General features: G+C 35.7%; 1 protein-coding gene across 3 annotated transcripts; it reads right to left on the bottom strand.

The window, feature by feature from the left end:
* Positions 1-325: 325 nt before the first annotated feature.
* MC2R (melanocortin 2 receptor) lies at positions 326-12,690 on the bottom strand. 3 transcript variants are annotated; one of them, XM_084507633.1, is made up of 4 exons: positions 12,627-12,690; positions 6,285-6,425; positions 4,779-4,867; positions 326-2,059 (listed from the first exon to the last, which is right to left on the bottom strand). In XM_084507633.1, the coding sequence occupies exon 4, from the start codon at positions 1,903-1,905 to the stop codon at positions 946-948; it is 960 nt and encodes a 319-aa protein (XP_084363759.1). In that variant the 5' UTR covers positions 1,906-2,059; positions 4,779-4,867; positions 6,285-6,425; positions 12,627-12,690; the 3' UTR covers positions 326-945. The 3 variants fall into 3 exon arrangements, 2 of the variants coding, with proteins under 2 accessions (XP_084363759.1, XP_084363760.1); XR_014689024.1 differs by lacking the exon at positions 4,779-4,867 and having other exon boundaries at positions 509-2,059; XM_084507634.1 differs by lacking the exons at positions 4,779-4,867; positions 6,285-6,425 and having other exon boundaries at positions 12,627-12,647.
* Positions 12,691-15,794: the final 3,104 nt, after the last annotated feature.

Raw genomic sequence — 15,794 nt, 5'->3', positions numbered from 1 at the left:
CCTCATCCAGGTGGCTGACTTTCTTGGAGGTCTTTGAATTGTCTGTCTGGTACTTTATTTTTGAATTCCTTGTTGAGGTATGTTTAGAAAATTATGGCTTTATCAAAGTTCTTTCACTGTCTGTGAAACCTATTATTTTATTAAAGGAAGCTGGCCCAGGGACTTCTAATGGAGAGCTGACATGGCCAGCAATTCTCTTTGCTAGTCCAGACCTGGCTTTGGTGTTTTAAAATTCAAAACCTTTTCAAAATTCTTTTCTACCAGAATGACTTCATGTTGGAAAAAACTCTTCAGTCACTAAGAATAACTTTTAAACCAAAATAACTTCACATGGACTCACACTCCAAAACTTTTTTTTTTTTTTTTTTTGACACTTAGAGCATACTAATTGCATGATTTTAAGGAGAGTAGATGTTAAAGAACAAAGTAATGAGTTCACTTTACCAGCAAAGTTCATATGCATGTTCATATTTTCTGCTTTATCATAAACTTTTATATAAACATGAAGTTCAGAAACAAGTATTCATTTATTTGTGATTTAAACAACAACATTTTAAAGTAGTATGCACCTGAAATTGAAATTATTGGTACAAAATTAGTTGGCATAAATTAATCTCTTGGGTGACAAAATACTCGCTGCCAAAGATTTATATTTGAGTTTTTCTGAAATGATAAAAGATAATTGTTGCAGTTACTTTTAGACTATTGCATGAAAATTATTAGCAGAATTAACTTAATTAGTAATATTTCTGGGTGTTTGGTTAGCAAAGACTTATGTGCATACTTAGTTCATGCATATTCTTCAGTAGACCTCTTGAAATCACTGGCAGTATTCTACAAGCATAATATTACTTTGGGCATCACTTTTAGTATTTTTAACTGTGAATTTGCATTGCACAACGCCACAACGCGTGTGCTTTTGTAATTGTTATTTTTGTTTAGTATCTACCAGTTCCAGTTATACCTGGCACAGCAGAACATCTTCCTAAATGTGCTCCGTAATTCTGGGCTTCGGAATGCAAAAATCATAGGGTCAATGATCGCATTGCACATTATGAGGGTCCCATTCACATGGAATATGGACATGTAGCAGGCACAATAAGGGTTATGTGGGCAAAATCTTGCTAAAAGGATGTGAAGAACAAAGGGGGCCCAACAGCAAAGGAAGACTCCAAGGAAAATAGTCAGTGTAATGGCTCCTTTCATGTTAGTTCTCTGATGGACTGCACTGGTGGGCAGTGAGGCAATCTTTTTAGCATGAGATCGAGCAAGGAGGAACATATGGACATAGAGGCACAGTATAAAAAACATCATTAAAGGGAACAGGATAGTGAAGGGAATGACTGTAGCTGCTTCATAGGAGAAGAGGGCAATAGCAATGCTACTGCCTGCACAGAATGTCCAAATGATTGCCAAGATGATCAAAGCCCTTTGTAGTGTCATGATATTATGGTACCGCAAAGCATAGAAAATAGTGATATATCTGTCTGCTGCAATAGCTAACAAGCTGAAAATTGACCCCAGTAAAGACAGAATGAACATAGAATCCATGGCATCATCCAGCTTTTTCTCAAAGTCCCCACGACGTGTCAGGTACCCCATTTTGCACAAGATGATAAAGATGTTCTCCAGAGTTTTGTACAAGCTACCTAACATGTCTGAAATGGCTAAACTACAAATGAAGAAGTACATGGGCAAGTGCAAATTCTTATTTCGGATGACAGCAATTAGGACAAGCAGATTTTCCAATATGCCAGCAGCAGCAACAGTGAAAAAAACTTCCTCTGGCACCACAACCTGCGTACAGTCAGTGACATTTAAGGAAAAATCACTTATATTTTCAAGGGAGGGAATACTTGTCTGCCCTAGGTGTTTGATTAGATTGAAAGGTCTTTCAGTGCTCATTTCTTCTGTTTGTGGAAAGATTCTGGATTGTTGTTTCTCAGGCTTGGCTTTACTCTGAAGCTGACCTGTCAGTTAGACCATTCTTCTTTTGATGAAAGCTTTCTCCTTCAACTGGAGCAATTTGAAGACTTAACTGAAATATTCTGTATTTCTCCTACAATAAAACACATACAAGCATAAACATCAAGAAGAAAATTGCCATGTCAAAAATAAGCATTTGAAATATCAGCTATTGCAGTGGAATGAACATATACCATCATCTGAGTGAGGCAAAGTTGATTTGTATAAAATGAATGGCTCCAAGAGTTGCAGTGTCTCAGAAGAAAACAAAGTGTAAATTCTCTGTTAGCTTCAAAGGAATTTTTAAAAATATAGTATAGTATAGTTTTCTTTACTAATGAACATCCCATGTTTACTGAAACTGATTTCACAGACTTCGAGAATTTGGCAGTCTTTACAGGCCAGCTGTTTGTTTTGAGAAAGTCTGGCATTTCTCACAAGATTTGCAGTATTATTAGATACAAATGAGACTAATGCCAAGATAAGCTGTTGTCCAGAGCAGTAACATATTTACCACCACACTGTTAACAGTGAAACAAAATGCCCTTAATTTAGATTTGAACATTTGTAAATATTGATGTTTTTTCAGAAGCATGTTAGATACTAGTGATAAGCTGCCTTTTCCTGCAAATTGAAACATTCTTTTGATTTGAAAGTATTTCTAACACAGACTAAGATTTAAATGAAAATATTTTCTTGACTGTATTTACAACTATCTAAAAGACAAAATGTTTTATAAAAGCATTGGAGTTATTTTTTTTTCTCTGTAGCGATCTTGATCTAAATTATGTGAAAGCCTATGAGAATCTTCCCAAAAGATGAGGCTTCTTGGGCTATTCGTTAAGGTGTAAATACATATGATATTAATTTGGCTCAGATATTACCCATAGACAATAAAACTCACTTTTTCTTGTAATCTTTATTTGTGAATCCATTTGTAATGCACAGATACAGTTGCTGTTCAGAATGTCCCCCTTTTTAAGACCTGGCATATTCTCCCCCTGTTTTCTAAGCTCAAAACAGCCTTTAAGTATTTGGCACTCTTGAAATGCATTCGGACATTTGTTCATAGTCAGGGTTGGCAAATGCCATGACACCCTTTCAAAGGATGAAGTCAAAAGTTTTAACTACTTTGTATGCAACATTCTCTTTAAATGTTGGTGCCTATCTGTAAATGGCGCAGCTGAACTGTTGCTTGAATATGATCAACTCTATTACAGATGGCTGTGTTTAGCCACATTTTAAGGGAAAACAGGCTTGTGATTTAGGTTTGCTAATATCATCTGCTGAGATTGCCAGCAAGGTGCTTCATGTGTGGTGAAGAGTGCTGAGACCTGGACCACCAGAAAATATGAACTTGATTGAAGGAAGCTACTAGCTGTCTTAAAAGAAAGCATTGAAGTGAGTGCCCATACTTATTTGAAAACAAAAGCTCTGTAGTGGAATAACTTAGTGCATTTCAGTGAAGCACATGTAGACATTCCCAAAGACAATTAGGTCAACATCTGTCAGCATGTGCAAGAGACTCAGCAATGTCTCTGCATTGGTATGATTTTCCTATTCTCAGCTAGAGCTACTGTCCTAGTTAAGTTTTATGTTTTCTAATATAGAAATTTGTTTAACAACTTAGTTTTCACTCTTAATAGAAAGTCATCATGGACATTCCAAACACAGTCTCACTTCAGTGGGATTTTAACAGGAAAAATCAGTTAGCAAAAATACCTTTGTTACGCCCTGATTCTCTCAGAACACTTTTTCAGTAATGCTTTACTGGTACATCATATTGCTGAAATCACCTGCCTGATAATCATTATGGCTCCTTAAACAATAAGACATTAGGAATGACATGATACATTATATTTGCTGCTTTTTACAAATATAAAGATTGCTAGTTTTACATTAACTTGAGGTTGAGTGCAGCAGTTGGTTAGCGAAGAGATCTTGTAAAGGCTTGTGAGCAGTTACAGCAAACTGAATGATTATGTTACAAATAACTTAATGTAGTTTTCAGGCAATTAATAGAAAACCAGAAAAAGAAACTGTTTTAGAGATTCTCATGCCAGCATGCATATGGTTATTGCAGTCTATTTTATTAGAACTCCCTGAAGGATGTTACCAATTGTCTCCTGGTCTGATGCTTCAGTGCAGTAAATAGTAACACTATTTCTGTCTGAGACTTCCCAGACAGAAATATCTATGTATATACAGTGTTGTACATGGATAGTAAATCCAGTGCTTGATCTACACAATGCATATTTTGATCATACCTCTGTAGTAAGTCTCACATTTATGGGATTCATTTGCCTCTACAAATCTACTGGACAGTGTGTGAAGTAGTTTAACACTTCTGAACAGCTTGGGATAGACAGAGTACATACGGGACGTAAAGCTATTGTGAACATGATTGGTAACCTTAGAGTGTTGTAAAAGCTAACAAAAAAGGAAGAGACAGGAATATCTTGGTGTTTGGATGTGTATTTCTACAGGCAACTGGAATTAGAACCAAGGTCATTTCACACCATACTATGAATGGTCATCAGGTGAAAATAGTTCACCTTCCTGTGTTGGTTGCACTACCAGAGACAGCTTGGATGCAACAGACTTCCTCTCCACTGTCAATGCCTTGTCATTTTGCCACATCATTGTATTGTCTAGAAAGAGGGTTCATTTCATTCACCATCATCAGTCTCTGGTAGTGCTCAGGTTTATCTTTTGCAGGTATCTGCAGAATCAACCTTTCAAAGCCAGTGCTTATGTGTCAGAATTGTTAAAAATAGGACACAGCAATTTAAGAATAAAAGTGCTATACTTACACAATAATATTTTTTTCCCATCAGTGGCTGAACTATGTGGATTTTCCCTTTCTCGAGGTCATTCAAAATCTAATAATAATTTTCCCTGACTGTAGCAAAAAACATTAAAGAATAAAAAGCAATAAATATAAAAAAGGCTCTTTAAGTTTGAAACACATTTGCAAATTGAATGATAAGTATCACAACACCAACAAAAACCTCCAGCCTTTTCTTCGCATGCTTAAATTGAGTCCTGGAGGGAGAATTCAACAGCTCAGTCATATTGGATAGTCTGAAACATTTTTTTATCTAGAAAGTGGCAGTCTTCTGAGCTAGGGTAATGGTCAATGAGCTGGCAACAATAGTGAAGTTACTAAAATCCGTACATCTGTAATATTACCAGCAATTTTTATTTAGTTTGTATTTACCTAAAGAATCATGAAGCAGGGAACCGGAGGACTAGAAGCCAGGACTGGAAAATATACTGACAGCATTGTAGAAACCAATAGTTTGGATTACCTGTCAATTGTATTTATTCACTGTGATTATGGTTTAGCTCTTTATAACACTCTGACACTTGCAAAGCATGTTTGCACTATATATGTTGCACAGTTAGGAGCCAGTGCCAGTACTTCAGCTTATGACAATGTTTAGAAAGCTACAGTGGATGTTGGGCAGTCTCAGCACTGTACAGGATTAGCCTTGGGCAAAATGCATAATTCTTTCCTGTGTGCCCAGTGCCTATTGATAACAAAATTCAATTTTCTGTGCAGTAGAAATGCAGTGACTTAGCACCTGAAAGGTCTGGGAGTAACCAACTTTGCAGTTGATTTTGATTTTTGTTTTGATTGTATAAACAGTTATTCATTGAATAAATAAATAATGCACGTCCTTCAATCTCAACATGTTAAATAAACTGGTCTGGTCAGCAGAATAACAATAATCATAATTTTAGCTGTGAACTATAATGAGAAGATATTGCATGCTTTAAATACTGCATCATTTCACATGTTTCTTTGCTCTCTATTCATTTGTTACTAGAAAACCACAGCTCTCCCTATTGGACCCCATCTGTATTTGCTTTCTAAACAGATGGTGGTAACTGAAAATTGAAAGGGTATTGAGTATTCTCCAGCTTTTGAAATCGACAATGCAGCTTATATAACTGGCCAATTATGTAGATGCAATTATTTGTTTCTAAAATCTTGAAACATATTAAGTCTCCATGATTGTATGTTTTGACTTTTTTTTTTTTCCTTAAGTCGTGTATTAGGAATGTAGAAGAATAAGTGTGGCGTGTTTCAGACACAGTACATAAAGTATACCTCATAATTCATTCAGTATATACAGAGATACTTATCCGCCCCCCCTGCCCTACACACATTTAAAATACCATGGTCTTTTCTCAATCAAAAAAAAATAAAAATCTTTAAGGTGTTAACAACTGTCTAACAATGTCTTTATCTCAAGCATTTCATACTGAAAGCTGTCTGGTGTTTAAACTCTCATTCACTTAAGTAAAAGTACCTTGGGCATCAGGGCACCTGGAAATCTGTTCAGCATGGTTCCCCTTCTAGAACTTGGTCATAGTGGAACATCAATCCCTGGTGGACATGGTTGGACAAGGAGTGTGTGGCTGGTTATGCTGCCTGGTGTTGCTTTCTTTTTCTGAAAATGACAGTACAAGTCATGTGATTGTCCATAGATGGGAGCCATATACATTTTCAGTGACTTCAATTCAAGCCATTACAACTTTATATCAAAATAAATTTGAAAAAAATCCGCAAATATCTACCTTTTTGCTTGTTTCTAGCTTTTCCATGTGTACAATGCATTTAAGATGGAAACATGCCACTTAAAAATGTTGATGTGGAGATTTAGTGTTTAAAGCAAATGAAAGAACAACTTTTTTTTTTTTTTTTTTTTTTTTTTTTCCATTAGGTAAACAATGGCTTTCATGGTGATGGAGGGGACGGTGCCTATTAGCAGAAGGTAAGCTATGAGGACAGGCTGTTCCCTACACTTTCTAACGGGTGTTTCCTTTTGTCTACCAGGTGTGCTTAGCCCTGAACAAGAAGTGAATAAGAACAGCACCCAGAGTCCGATTCTGTCTTTCCTTTTGCAATAAAGGACATTGCATAGTTCTTTACATATGTTTAAAGTAAATGTGCCAGAGGAATTATGCTTGCTGATTCCTAAAGGCTCTGCTCTATTTGGACCAGATGATCTTGGAGGTCTTTTCCAACCTTAATGATTCTATTAATATATGGTCTAATAGATTTCTGGCCATAGCTGAAGATAGAGTTACTGGTTGCTACAAAGCATTTAAAGTATTTTACTGACTTCTAGGTGACCATGATTAAAGTACCTCAGCATAGCCTGCATAAAAACAAAAACAAAACAACAATAACAAACAAACAAACAAAAAATCAACCCTATGTCTGCTTGATGAAACAGCAATAGATCACATGTGAAACATCCTCAGTATTTATTGGACAGGCCCAAGGTGTGCAGGAAACATCTGAGAAAATGCTGATTAACTTTAATGACAGCACAGTTCTTCCTGAGTGTCTGGCCTACACGAGCTGCCAAACCTACAGAGAATGTGTGATGTGTTGGTGCTGTGGTGCAGCAGCAGAGGAAAACTTTTCTCTCCCAGATGTCACATGTAAGGAACACTGTGAACAAGAAGCTTGTGGGTGGCTTCACAGTTTTGTTATTAATAATGGATAAATATTGTTCTTTTTGAACTGAGCTGTGAACAAAACATGGAACATTCTATTTTTATTTTTTTTTCCTGTATAGAAGAGAGATGACTGGTGACACTGAGTGGTTATGGTTTCACAGCAAGCCCTGAGCCACTATAGCAGCTTGCTGTGATGAAAGGCTGAGTTCCACCTCTCCTCTCCCACCTCCATGTTTCTCTGCTCCTGCCTCTCACTTCTGTCATCTCCCTCGAGCCTAGACAAACCTTTTCTTCCCTAAATAACAATAGCATGTTTACACATGTATTACCATGTGTAGGAAGTGGAGCAGTAGGAGTGTGGTGCTCAGTGACAGTACTCAGGTGACCTAACCCTCTGTGAACACTTTTTTTTTTTTTTTTTCAATAACCAGTCCCAACACCTTGCTGACTGCATCTAGCTCAGGCATTCCTAGCAGCATAACAGGTTTTGCGCAGGCTACAGCATGAATAGTTTATTGGTTTTGAAGCTCAGATGCCAGAGTTTCTCCTCTGCTAGGGCCTGATAAACCAGATCCTTCCTTTACGGAAATTATTCAACGCCCTATGGGCCTTTCCTTTGGGAATCATATGGAAAGTCTTCGTATTTCCCAGCAGTAACTGGGAGAGTAGAAAAGTGTGCATTTGATAACTTTCTTTTACACAAAACTAACAAATACCTGCATTTTAAAAGACATTTTATGTTACAAACTTTGTTCAGCAAACACTAAACAAAACAGAAGTTCCGATTGCAAAAGAGTGACAGCACCAATTTCCATTCTGTTCAGAATGTGAGCAGACTTAGTTGCTTATCTTTAGGTCTGACAGGAAGAACTCTCTCTGACAAAGGTAGAAAAATAACATTTCCCTGCTTGCTGCTGCAGGCACATACAAGAACAAAGTCCTGCGTGTTCAGAGAGCAGTAAGACAAATAGACTGTGTGTTTATGTTTCATCTTGAAGCTGCTAAAATGAATCTTCTCATTGAAGTATATGTCTCATATGAAAAATTTATTTTATACAGAATGTATTAATTGAGATATTGATATAGGCAGTCTTTTTTTTTTTTTTAAACAAAAAACATTTTACTAGAATGTTTTACATTATAGTTAAAACAATATTAAATAAGGACATGAGAAAACTACAGTGAAAAATTAAGATGATATCTGGTATTTCATCTTGTCATTAATTGAAATTTTATGAACAAGTCCAATTAGCAACCATGGGCTATTAGATCATTTATTCTTTTGCTTTGATCTCCCTCTAGTGTTCAACAAAATAGATATTAATGGCTGATTACAGGTAGTCTGCTTTCTCACATGTTCCCAGGACACTATATAACATTATGTAGCCTAACTTCATTTTCATTAACTGGCATCAGACCTAGATAATTGTTTGTTATATACGTGTCTTGGTGCATCAGAATAATGAGTATGTTCCATATGATTTCAATGTCGAGTACTTTCATAGAAATAACTTTACACTGATAGACATAAGAGACAGCAATGATAAAATAAAAGGGAAATGTACACACATGCAAACTAAATACAGAAAAAATAATGGTGTACCTAAAGTCACACGTATGCTAACTGGACTAATTACTAGCAAAATGTTTCTTATACAGTTATGCTATGGCTTGCCATTAAGCAGAATTTCTAGAGTGAAATTAGGCTGCAAATCACTCTTGTTGGAATTTTAAATGTCATATATGCTGAACAAAAATCTATATAATTTGTTTTTTCCTGACTTTCAAAATTGTACAAAGGAGTTTTCTGACTGGATCAGAAAGTGGACAGACTGAAGGCCTTGCAAAGAATACAGATGAAGAAAATCTAAAAGACAGGTTTAATTCTTACTGATACATCTTTTCCTTTTCCCCATAAGATCAGCTTTGAAATAATACAGCTACATGTTTGTTTTCTGAATAAGGAGAAATGTCACTTCATGAAACACAGATTTCCTCATTCATAGTTAAGCTTAGGTATATATGATATGACACAACTTTGCTGTCAACAATGAAAAATACATCTAGGTTATGCAGAAACTATTTTGGCCAAGACTATTTCTCTCCATACAATGCATGCAGCTTCATTCAAAACATTATGCAAGCCCTGCAAAGATGTTGTAAATAAGAAAAATAAAAATGATTAAGAAGAGATGGACTGAGTTCTCAATATGTTTAAAATCTTTGCATTAGCAGAGAAAAAAAAGGAATTATTTAGTATATTTATGAGGGAAATGAGAAAGACCATTAAAATGACAGTGAGAAAAATAAATTAAAGCTGAAAAGTCATGAAATGTTTCCTAATTGATTAACTCCTTTAGGCACTATAATTTTTCACATACAATTGCTGAGACTGTAAGCAATGCTGTTATCTCAAGTATCTAGAATTCTAGAATTAAAAAAAAAAAAAAAAAAAAAAAAACAACAAAAAAAACAAAACAAAACATGAAAGTTGATGGTTATATAAAAATATTTTCCTTGCCATGAGATGGCAATAATGCCAGAATGCCCATAAAGTCATTAGCAGAAATAACCCTCCTCCTATCAAATGTATGGGCAATTTATTGAGAATGAGCAATCAAATGAGAGAAAAAATAAAACTTGAACAAAATCAAGGTTGTAAACACATGAATACACTAGTGACTGGTTTTGTTTCGTTGTCCAGTACTCGCGCTTTTGAGGGGCCTTCTCATCAGGGCACACAACATGTTGTGCTGGGAGGGGAACATTTACAAGTCATTTAGTACACAGCTAGAAGAGAAGTGAATGAAATTCGGTGAAGGTTTCCCCATCTTTGTAGCTGGACGGTAGATGTGATCATGAGAGTTTATTTTTTTTGAAATACATGGAGTCCTACTCTCCAAGAAGCTACTATTCCTTTTAAGAACTGTTAATTTAAAAATTGTTTTAAATTGTTTAAAAATTGTTTTCTTTAAAAGAAAGAAAAAATATGTCTATTGTAATTTGTAACAACAAAATCTACCTATGAAAAAAAACTAAAACCCTGATGCACTTGTACCATTGGGTTACATCCTTCACTCTAGTGTATCAGTCTCAATCCACTGGTATGACTTGGTGACAAGTTACAATTATTTACACCAGCTGAATATATGTTTCTTTGTTAAGATTGTAGTAGGTTGAATCATGTTTCTTTTTGAAGCATTAGTTACTGTGCTTCAGACTTTACAGACTGCTTTTATTACACTATTATTTCTTATTTACTTGCAGAATAAATGAATTTTAAGCCTATGTATAACTGTAACTTCCTACTAGGAATGAAAAATAATAGTGAATTTGAATACAGGACAAATAGTTCTCTGGGATCATTGTAAAGATCAATCAAGAGGCCTTCAAGTGACATTTCTGAGGCCACTGCTCTGTTCTTACTCTTTCCAGTAAATCATTAAGTTTGTCAGTAATAGTGCCATCACAGAGATGTTGTTATTAACAAGCATGAAGGAAATCTCCTGTACAACAAAGCATTAACCATTTATTGAAAGAGAAGTTCTATGTTTCTGCTCTACAGAAAGCTGGTCTTCAAGGTGGTTTTTAGGAGCCATCCATCTTTTTCTCTGTCTGTGAATGCTCCAGTAGTTGCAAATAAAACAAAGATTAAAATAGATGGAACTACTAGAAAAATATTTTGTATTTTTAAATGACAGAATACAAGAGTGTGAATTTACACTGAATTCACTCCTGTTTAAGCACACTATCTTGTAAACCTATATGTCTTATTGAGACAAAATGCACAAAAGAAACAAGAGCTTCTTTCCTGCGAGCTACTTAAAAATACCGTTGTGCTTTTTATCTTGCCACAGAACTAATATACTTACATCTCTTTATGCTAAAAAGTAAAAATAATGAAAAGACAGTGATTAAAAATTAATTCAACAGGTGATTACTTTCTCTGGGAAACCTATATGATGGGTGCAGGGTGAAGAAAACATCTCTTTGAGATGCTGCTTTTAAGAGCTGTCTTCATGCTTGTCTGTTTGGGAGGGAGAAGTAATGGATAAGAAAACAAATAAGGGGAGTGTCAAACCCCAGTTCTGCAAGTCCACAAAATTTGGCCACAAGAAGCTTCACTCTGATTGTGTCTTGGCATCCAGTGCTGATGCAACTTCTCCTACAGGTAGAAGTAGCCAAAGTCTCATTGAAAAAGGAGTGCTGTTATCTGAACCCACTTCTGGAAAGGTGTGAGAAGTTTAGAAAGACATGCCAGATTAGGTCATTCTTGCTTGTCTTTTCCACGCATTAGGATCTGGAGCTCCATGGGAATGGTGCTGTCGTAAACAAGTATTTCCATTTCTGCACAGGTATCACAGAACTAAGTGTACATATGTGTGTATGTGTGGTGTCATTTGGATTCTGCTTATAGTCTAAAAAAAAAAAAAAAAACAGGGATAGTAGAAGAATAACTGTTAACGCAGGTATCTGCAATAATGTATGTTAAATATAGGCGTTTACTCTGCCCAGGTTTTCCTTCAAAGCTCCTTCAGAGACAAACTTATGCTATGCTCTGCCTTCCTCAGCTGCGTGCTGCAGGCTAACACAGGGTTAAATATCTAAGAATTTTGGCAATCAGGGTGCACTGAGGTTCAGTCTTCTGTCAATTACACTGCTGAATATCTGTAATAGTATCAGATATGCAATGGAATTGCTCAATACCTGCACGAGACTAAGTGAAAACAGAATTTGGTCTTGCTGTAGCAGAGTGAATGTTGGAAAGCTGTAACTGGTAGGAGTAGCACTCCTTGCATCATTTCCAGTCCAGATCCAAGAAGACTCACTGATGGAAAGTTAGAAAGAGATGTGTGACTTCTGGCTGATGCAGTGAAAAAAATGACTTGAATTGGGGAAAAGCAGTATCCAGAAGATAAGAAACATATCAGTGGAAGCTTTCGTACTTAAGCTTAACCTCAAGTTGTAAAGAGGAAAATCTTACTCAAGCTTCACAAAAGAGGAAAAAAACAAAAAGCAAAAAACTTCTGAAATTTTATGTTAGAGAATAATATTGCAAAATGAACAATGTTAGGGATCATTACAAATATAGAATTTCATTACATGAATAATATTGCATCTTTCATTAGTTTATCCAAGCAGGCTTCCTGAGTTTTACATAGATTTAGTAAGTTCCCACTTACCTGCTTGTGAACCAACTTGTGAGCCAGTGTGCTGGTAATGCTGGGAGCAAGATTACTTATAAAGGAAATGAAGCCAACATAGTATTTGCGTAAAGGAAAGTCTGGAACATTTAAATCAAAGTGAAAGACAGTTATCTTATTGGCATAACCTTGAATTAGGGTCACTTAAAAATAAATTATCCACTTTCTCTGAGAATTTTTATATGAAAAAATAAAAAAAGAAAGAAAAGATGCACAAGTCAAAGGGAAAATGCTCTATGTTTCAGCAGAATTACTCTTTCACCAGCTCATGATCTTTATAAGATTCCCTCCTAATATTTATGAGACTGTAAATCAAAGAGTCTATTCACAAACAGACCATGTTCCATATTATAAATAGTGTTTAAACGCTCTGGTAGTTGATCAAGATGTCATAGGATGTTTTCTGCCCATCAAGAAGATTGTCACTACGTTTGCTTTTCAGTCTAAGACCTCTACCAAAGACACAACTGGTAGCAGAGATGACAAGCTAACAAGGTAGAGAAAGTGTTGGTTGAAAGCACCAACTGTACCAGACTGGACAAAATTAAGAGATCATGACAGAGAACTGCAATTCAGGTCATGAGGTGTAAAAAAAAAAAAAAAAAAAAAAAAAGTACTGAGCTTTAACAATATTTCCTAAGAGGTGGTAGTCCCTGTTTCTGAAACAAACTGGAGATTAACATAAGTAAGTTACTATTCTATTTTTTCCTTAGGGAAAGGCCTCACATTTGGATCTATTTAAAAGAGATTGGAGATAGCAATGCCCAAAAGCAGAATCATATTCTTAACAGTATAAACAGAGAAACTTTGATTGCTGCCAGGGAAGTAAACAAAAGCTCAAACCTTATAGAAAAGGTACATTCATTCTTAGGAGCAGAGATTTTCATTCATCTCTATGCAGGGCTGGTGAAAATTCAAACTGTAACTCGCAGACTGACAGCTCCAGTGTGGGTCCTTGCCACATAAAAATTGGAGGTGAAAAACTCTAGCATCACATCCAAGGGAAAGGAATAAGAAGAAAATCAAACCAAACCAAACCAAAACAAAAACTTTAACAAATAGAATACATCACCATACTGCAGCATCATCAATTTTTCCAAGGAGGAAAAAAGAAAAACCTCACTCCCATTTTCCACCCTCAATGGCATAGTTTTCATCTTTGCATTTTAAATTCCATTCCTTTAGAACACTTGGACCTATTGAGTGCAATTGTGATACATGAAGAAAATTATTAGTGAAAGCGTGCATGGCATGGAAGAGGAAGACACAACCAACACAACTATGTAACAGGAGTGCAGAATATTTTCTTTGATTTCTTTTCCCCTGCCCTGCCTATCATTTGAATAGTTTCCTCCAAATACACCTGTGCTGTTTGCTCCTGAGGACCAGCTTCAAAAATACTAATTCTGTATCATGTCAGGTGGTCCTCATTCAGGTCCTTTACACTATTTGCACCTGAAGACACTCATTAGTGCCTTGGAAGTTAATTGCGGAAAGTCTTCACTTCTTCTGCTGTGAATTTCTTTCCTAGACTAAAAGTTCAATACACAATCTAGCAATGTATTGCATGCACAAAAATGTTGATACCATAAAGTGTAGTAAACAACTAATAAAAAAGTCTATAAATTTGTGCTTACATTTTATTTCAGCTGCAGAGAAAAGATACACACTGGAGGCACAGAAGCTCTTCACTTGGCCCTATGCAACAAGTTACTTTGGATCGTGTCCACTTTGAAAGTGTCAGAATTCATAATAATTATTTTTTATGGTCATGTACAATACAGAAATTCAATTTTTACTTTTATTTAAGTCTAGAAAGTCAGAAGGTACTTGCTGTCAACAGACAGCTCTACATTGATTTTATTGTATTCTGGTGTTTTACCAGGTTATTAAAAAGAATTAGGAACATGCTACAACCTATGATTGTTTTATTATTGTAAAGCTTTTGAGAAGAGCAGAAGGCTCTCAGAGAAGTCTTCAGATTACATTATGCTAACACTGTAGTATGCCTCTACTAATATTTCATATATCTGTGTTCAGATGTAATGAGAATGGTATTCCTACCAGCCCAACAGTCATGGGTGTGCGAAAGACAACATTGTGACTTTGGTTCCAGCTGCAGCTAATAATATTTTCAGCCTCCAGGAGGCATATCAAGTACAAAGCTGCAGCAGTAAATAGATTAATCTGGATTTACTGTACTTTTAACCTGGCTGTGTAGGCTCAACAAAAATGTATGATGTTATGGTTAAATTTACAGCAAATGTTTCTACAAGCATGGTAATAGTAAGGCAATAGTAATGGTAATAGTAAAGTTTGTAATCAGGGATTGATTCTGGAGGGTTCCGTGAGCATTTAGGGAGCGGATCAGATCCACAGAGGCTCAGAGTTAAGAAATAAATTGAATACTCCTTAATAAACCATCTACCTTAGCACAATGTGCTATAATTTTAGGCAGATCAATTTTTCTAATGTTAATTCTGTTTTGTTTTGTGATGGGAAGGTGTGTTTTCTTACACACCTTCCCGTCACACTCTGATATGAAATAACATATCAGAGAGGGGCCAAGAGTTTTTCATTTTTTTTTCCTATAAAACAGTACTATGTAAAACAAATGTACTATGATGAATTATAATAAAAACAGCTAGAATTTCATATGAATCTGAAAAGTGAATCTGTGTTATCACACTGCATAAAATATATTATTTCTATCAACTGAGATATGAATTCAAGACAGTTCAAGTTTGAAGGCTGACAATACAAAGTAATTAGAGAAAGACATTATCACCTGAAAATCATCTCACAATGATTTTACCATTTCTGCACTTACAAAACTATAGCCAATTTAATACTCATAATGTGTTTGTTTTCATCCCACTGTGTTTCAATTCTGAAAAACACACCAGGAAACAAAGTATTTTCACATGTGAAGAGACAAAGAGATACAGAAATTGTAGCAATTAATAGCTCTTCCAATAAACTGAGCTTTCAAGGAGAAGACATCATCAGCAATGTTGACTGGAAGAGGAGTACATGAAAACTGGGACCTCAGATGGGCCAAGAAGGGCACAAATACTATTTCCACAGTCTACACAATTTTTCCATCCAGTAGAAAGGCAACAGATCAACTGTGGCATTCCATAACAT

Source organism: Aythya ferina (assembly GCF_964211825.1).
Source record: "Aythya ferina genome assembly, chromosome: 2".
NCBI classification, from domain to species: domain Eukaryota; kingdom Metazoa; phylum Chordata; class Aves; order Anseriformes; family Anatidae; genus Aythya; species Aythya ferina.
This window is presented reverse-complemented; position numbering and strand designations above follow the sequence as displayed.

Excerpts from the sequence above, each read along its gene's own strand:
- MC2R (XM_084507633.1), bottom strand. The coding sequence starts at position 1,905 with ATGAGCACTGAAAGACCTTTCAATCTAATCAAACACCTAGGGCAGACA.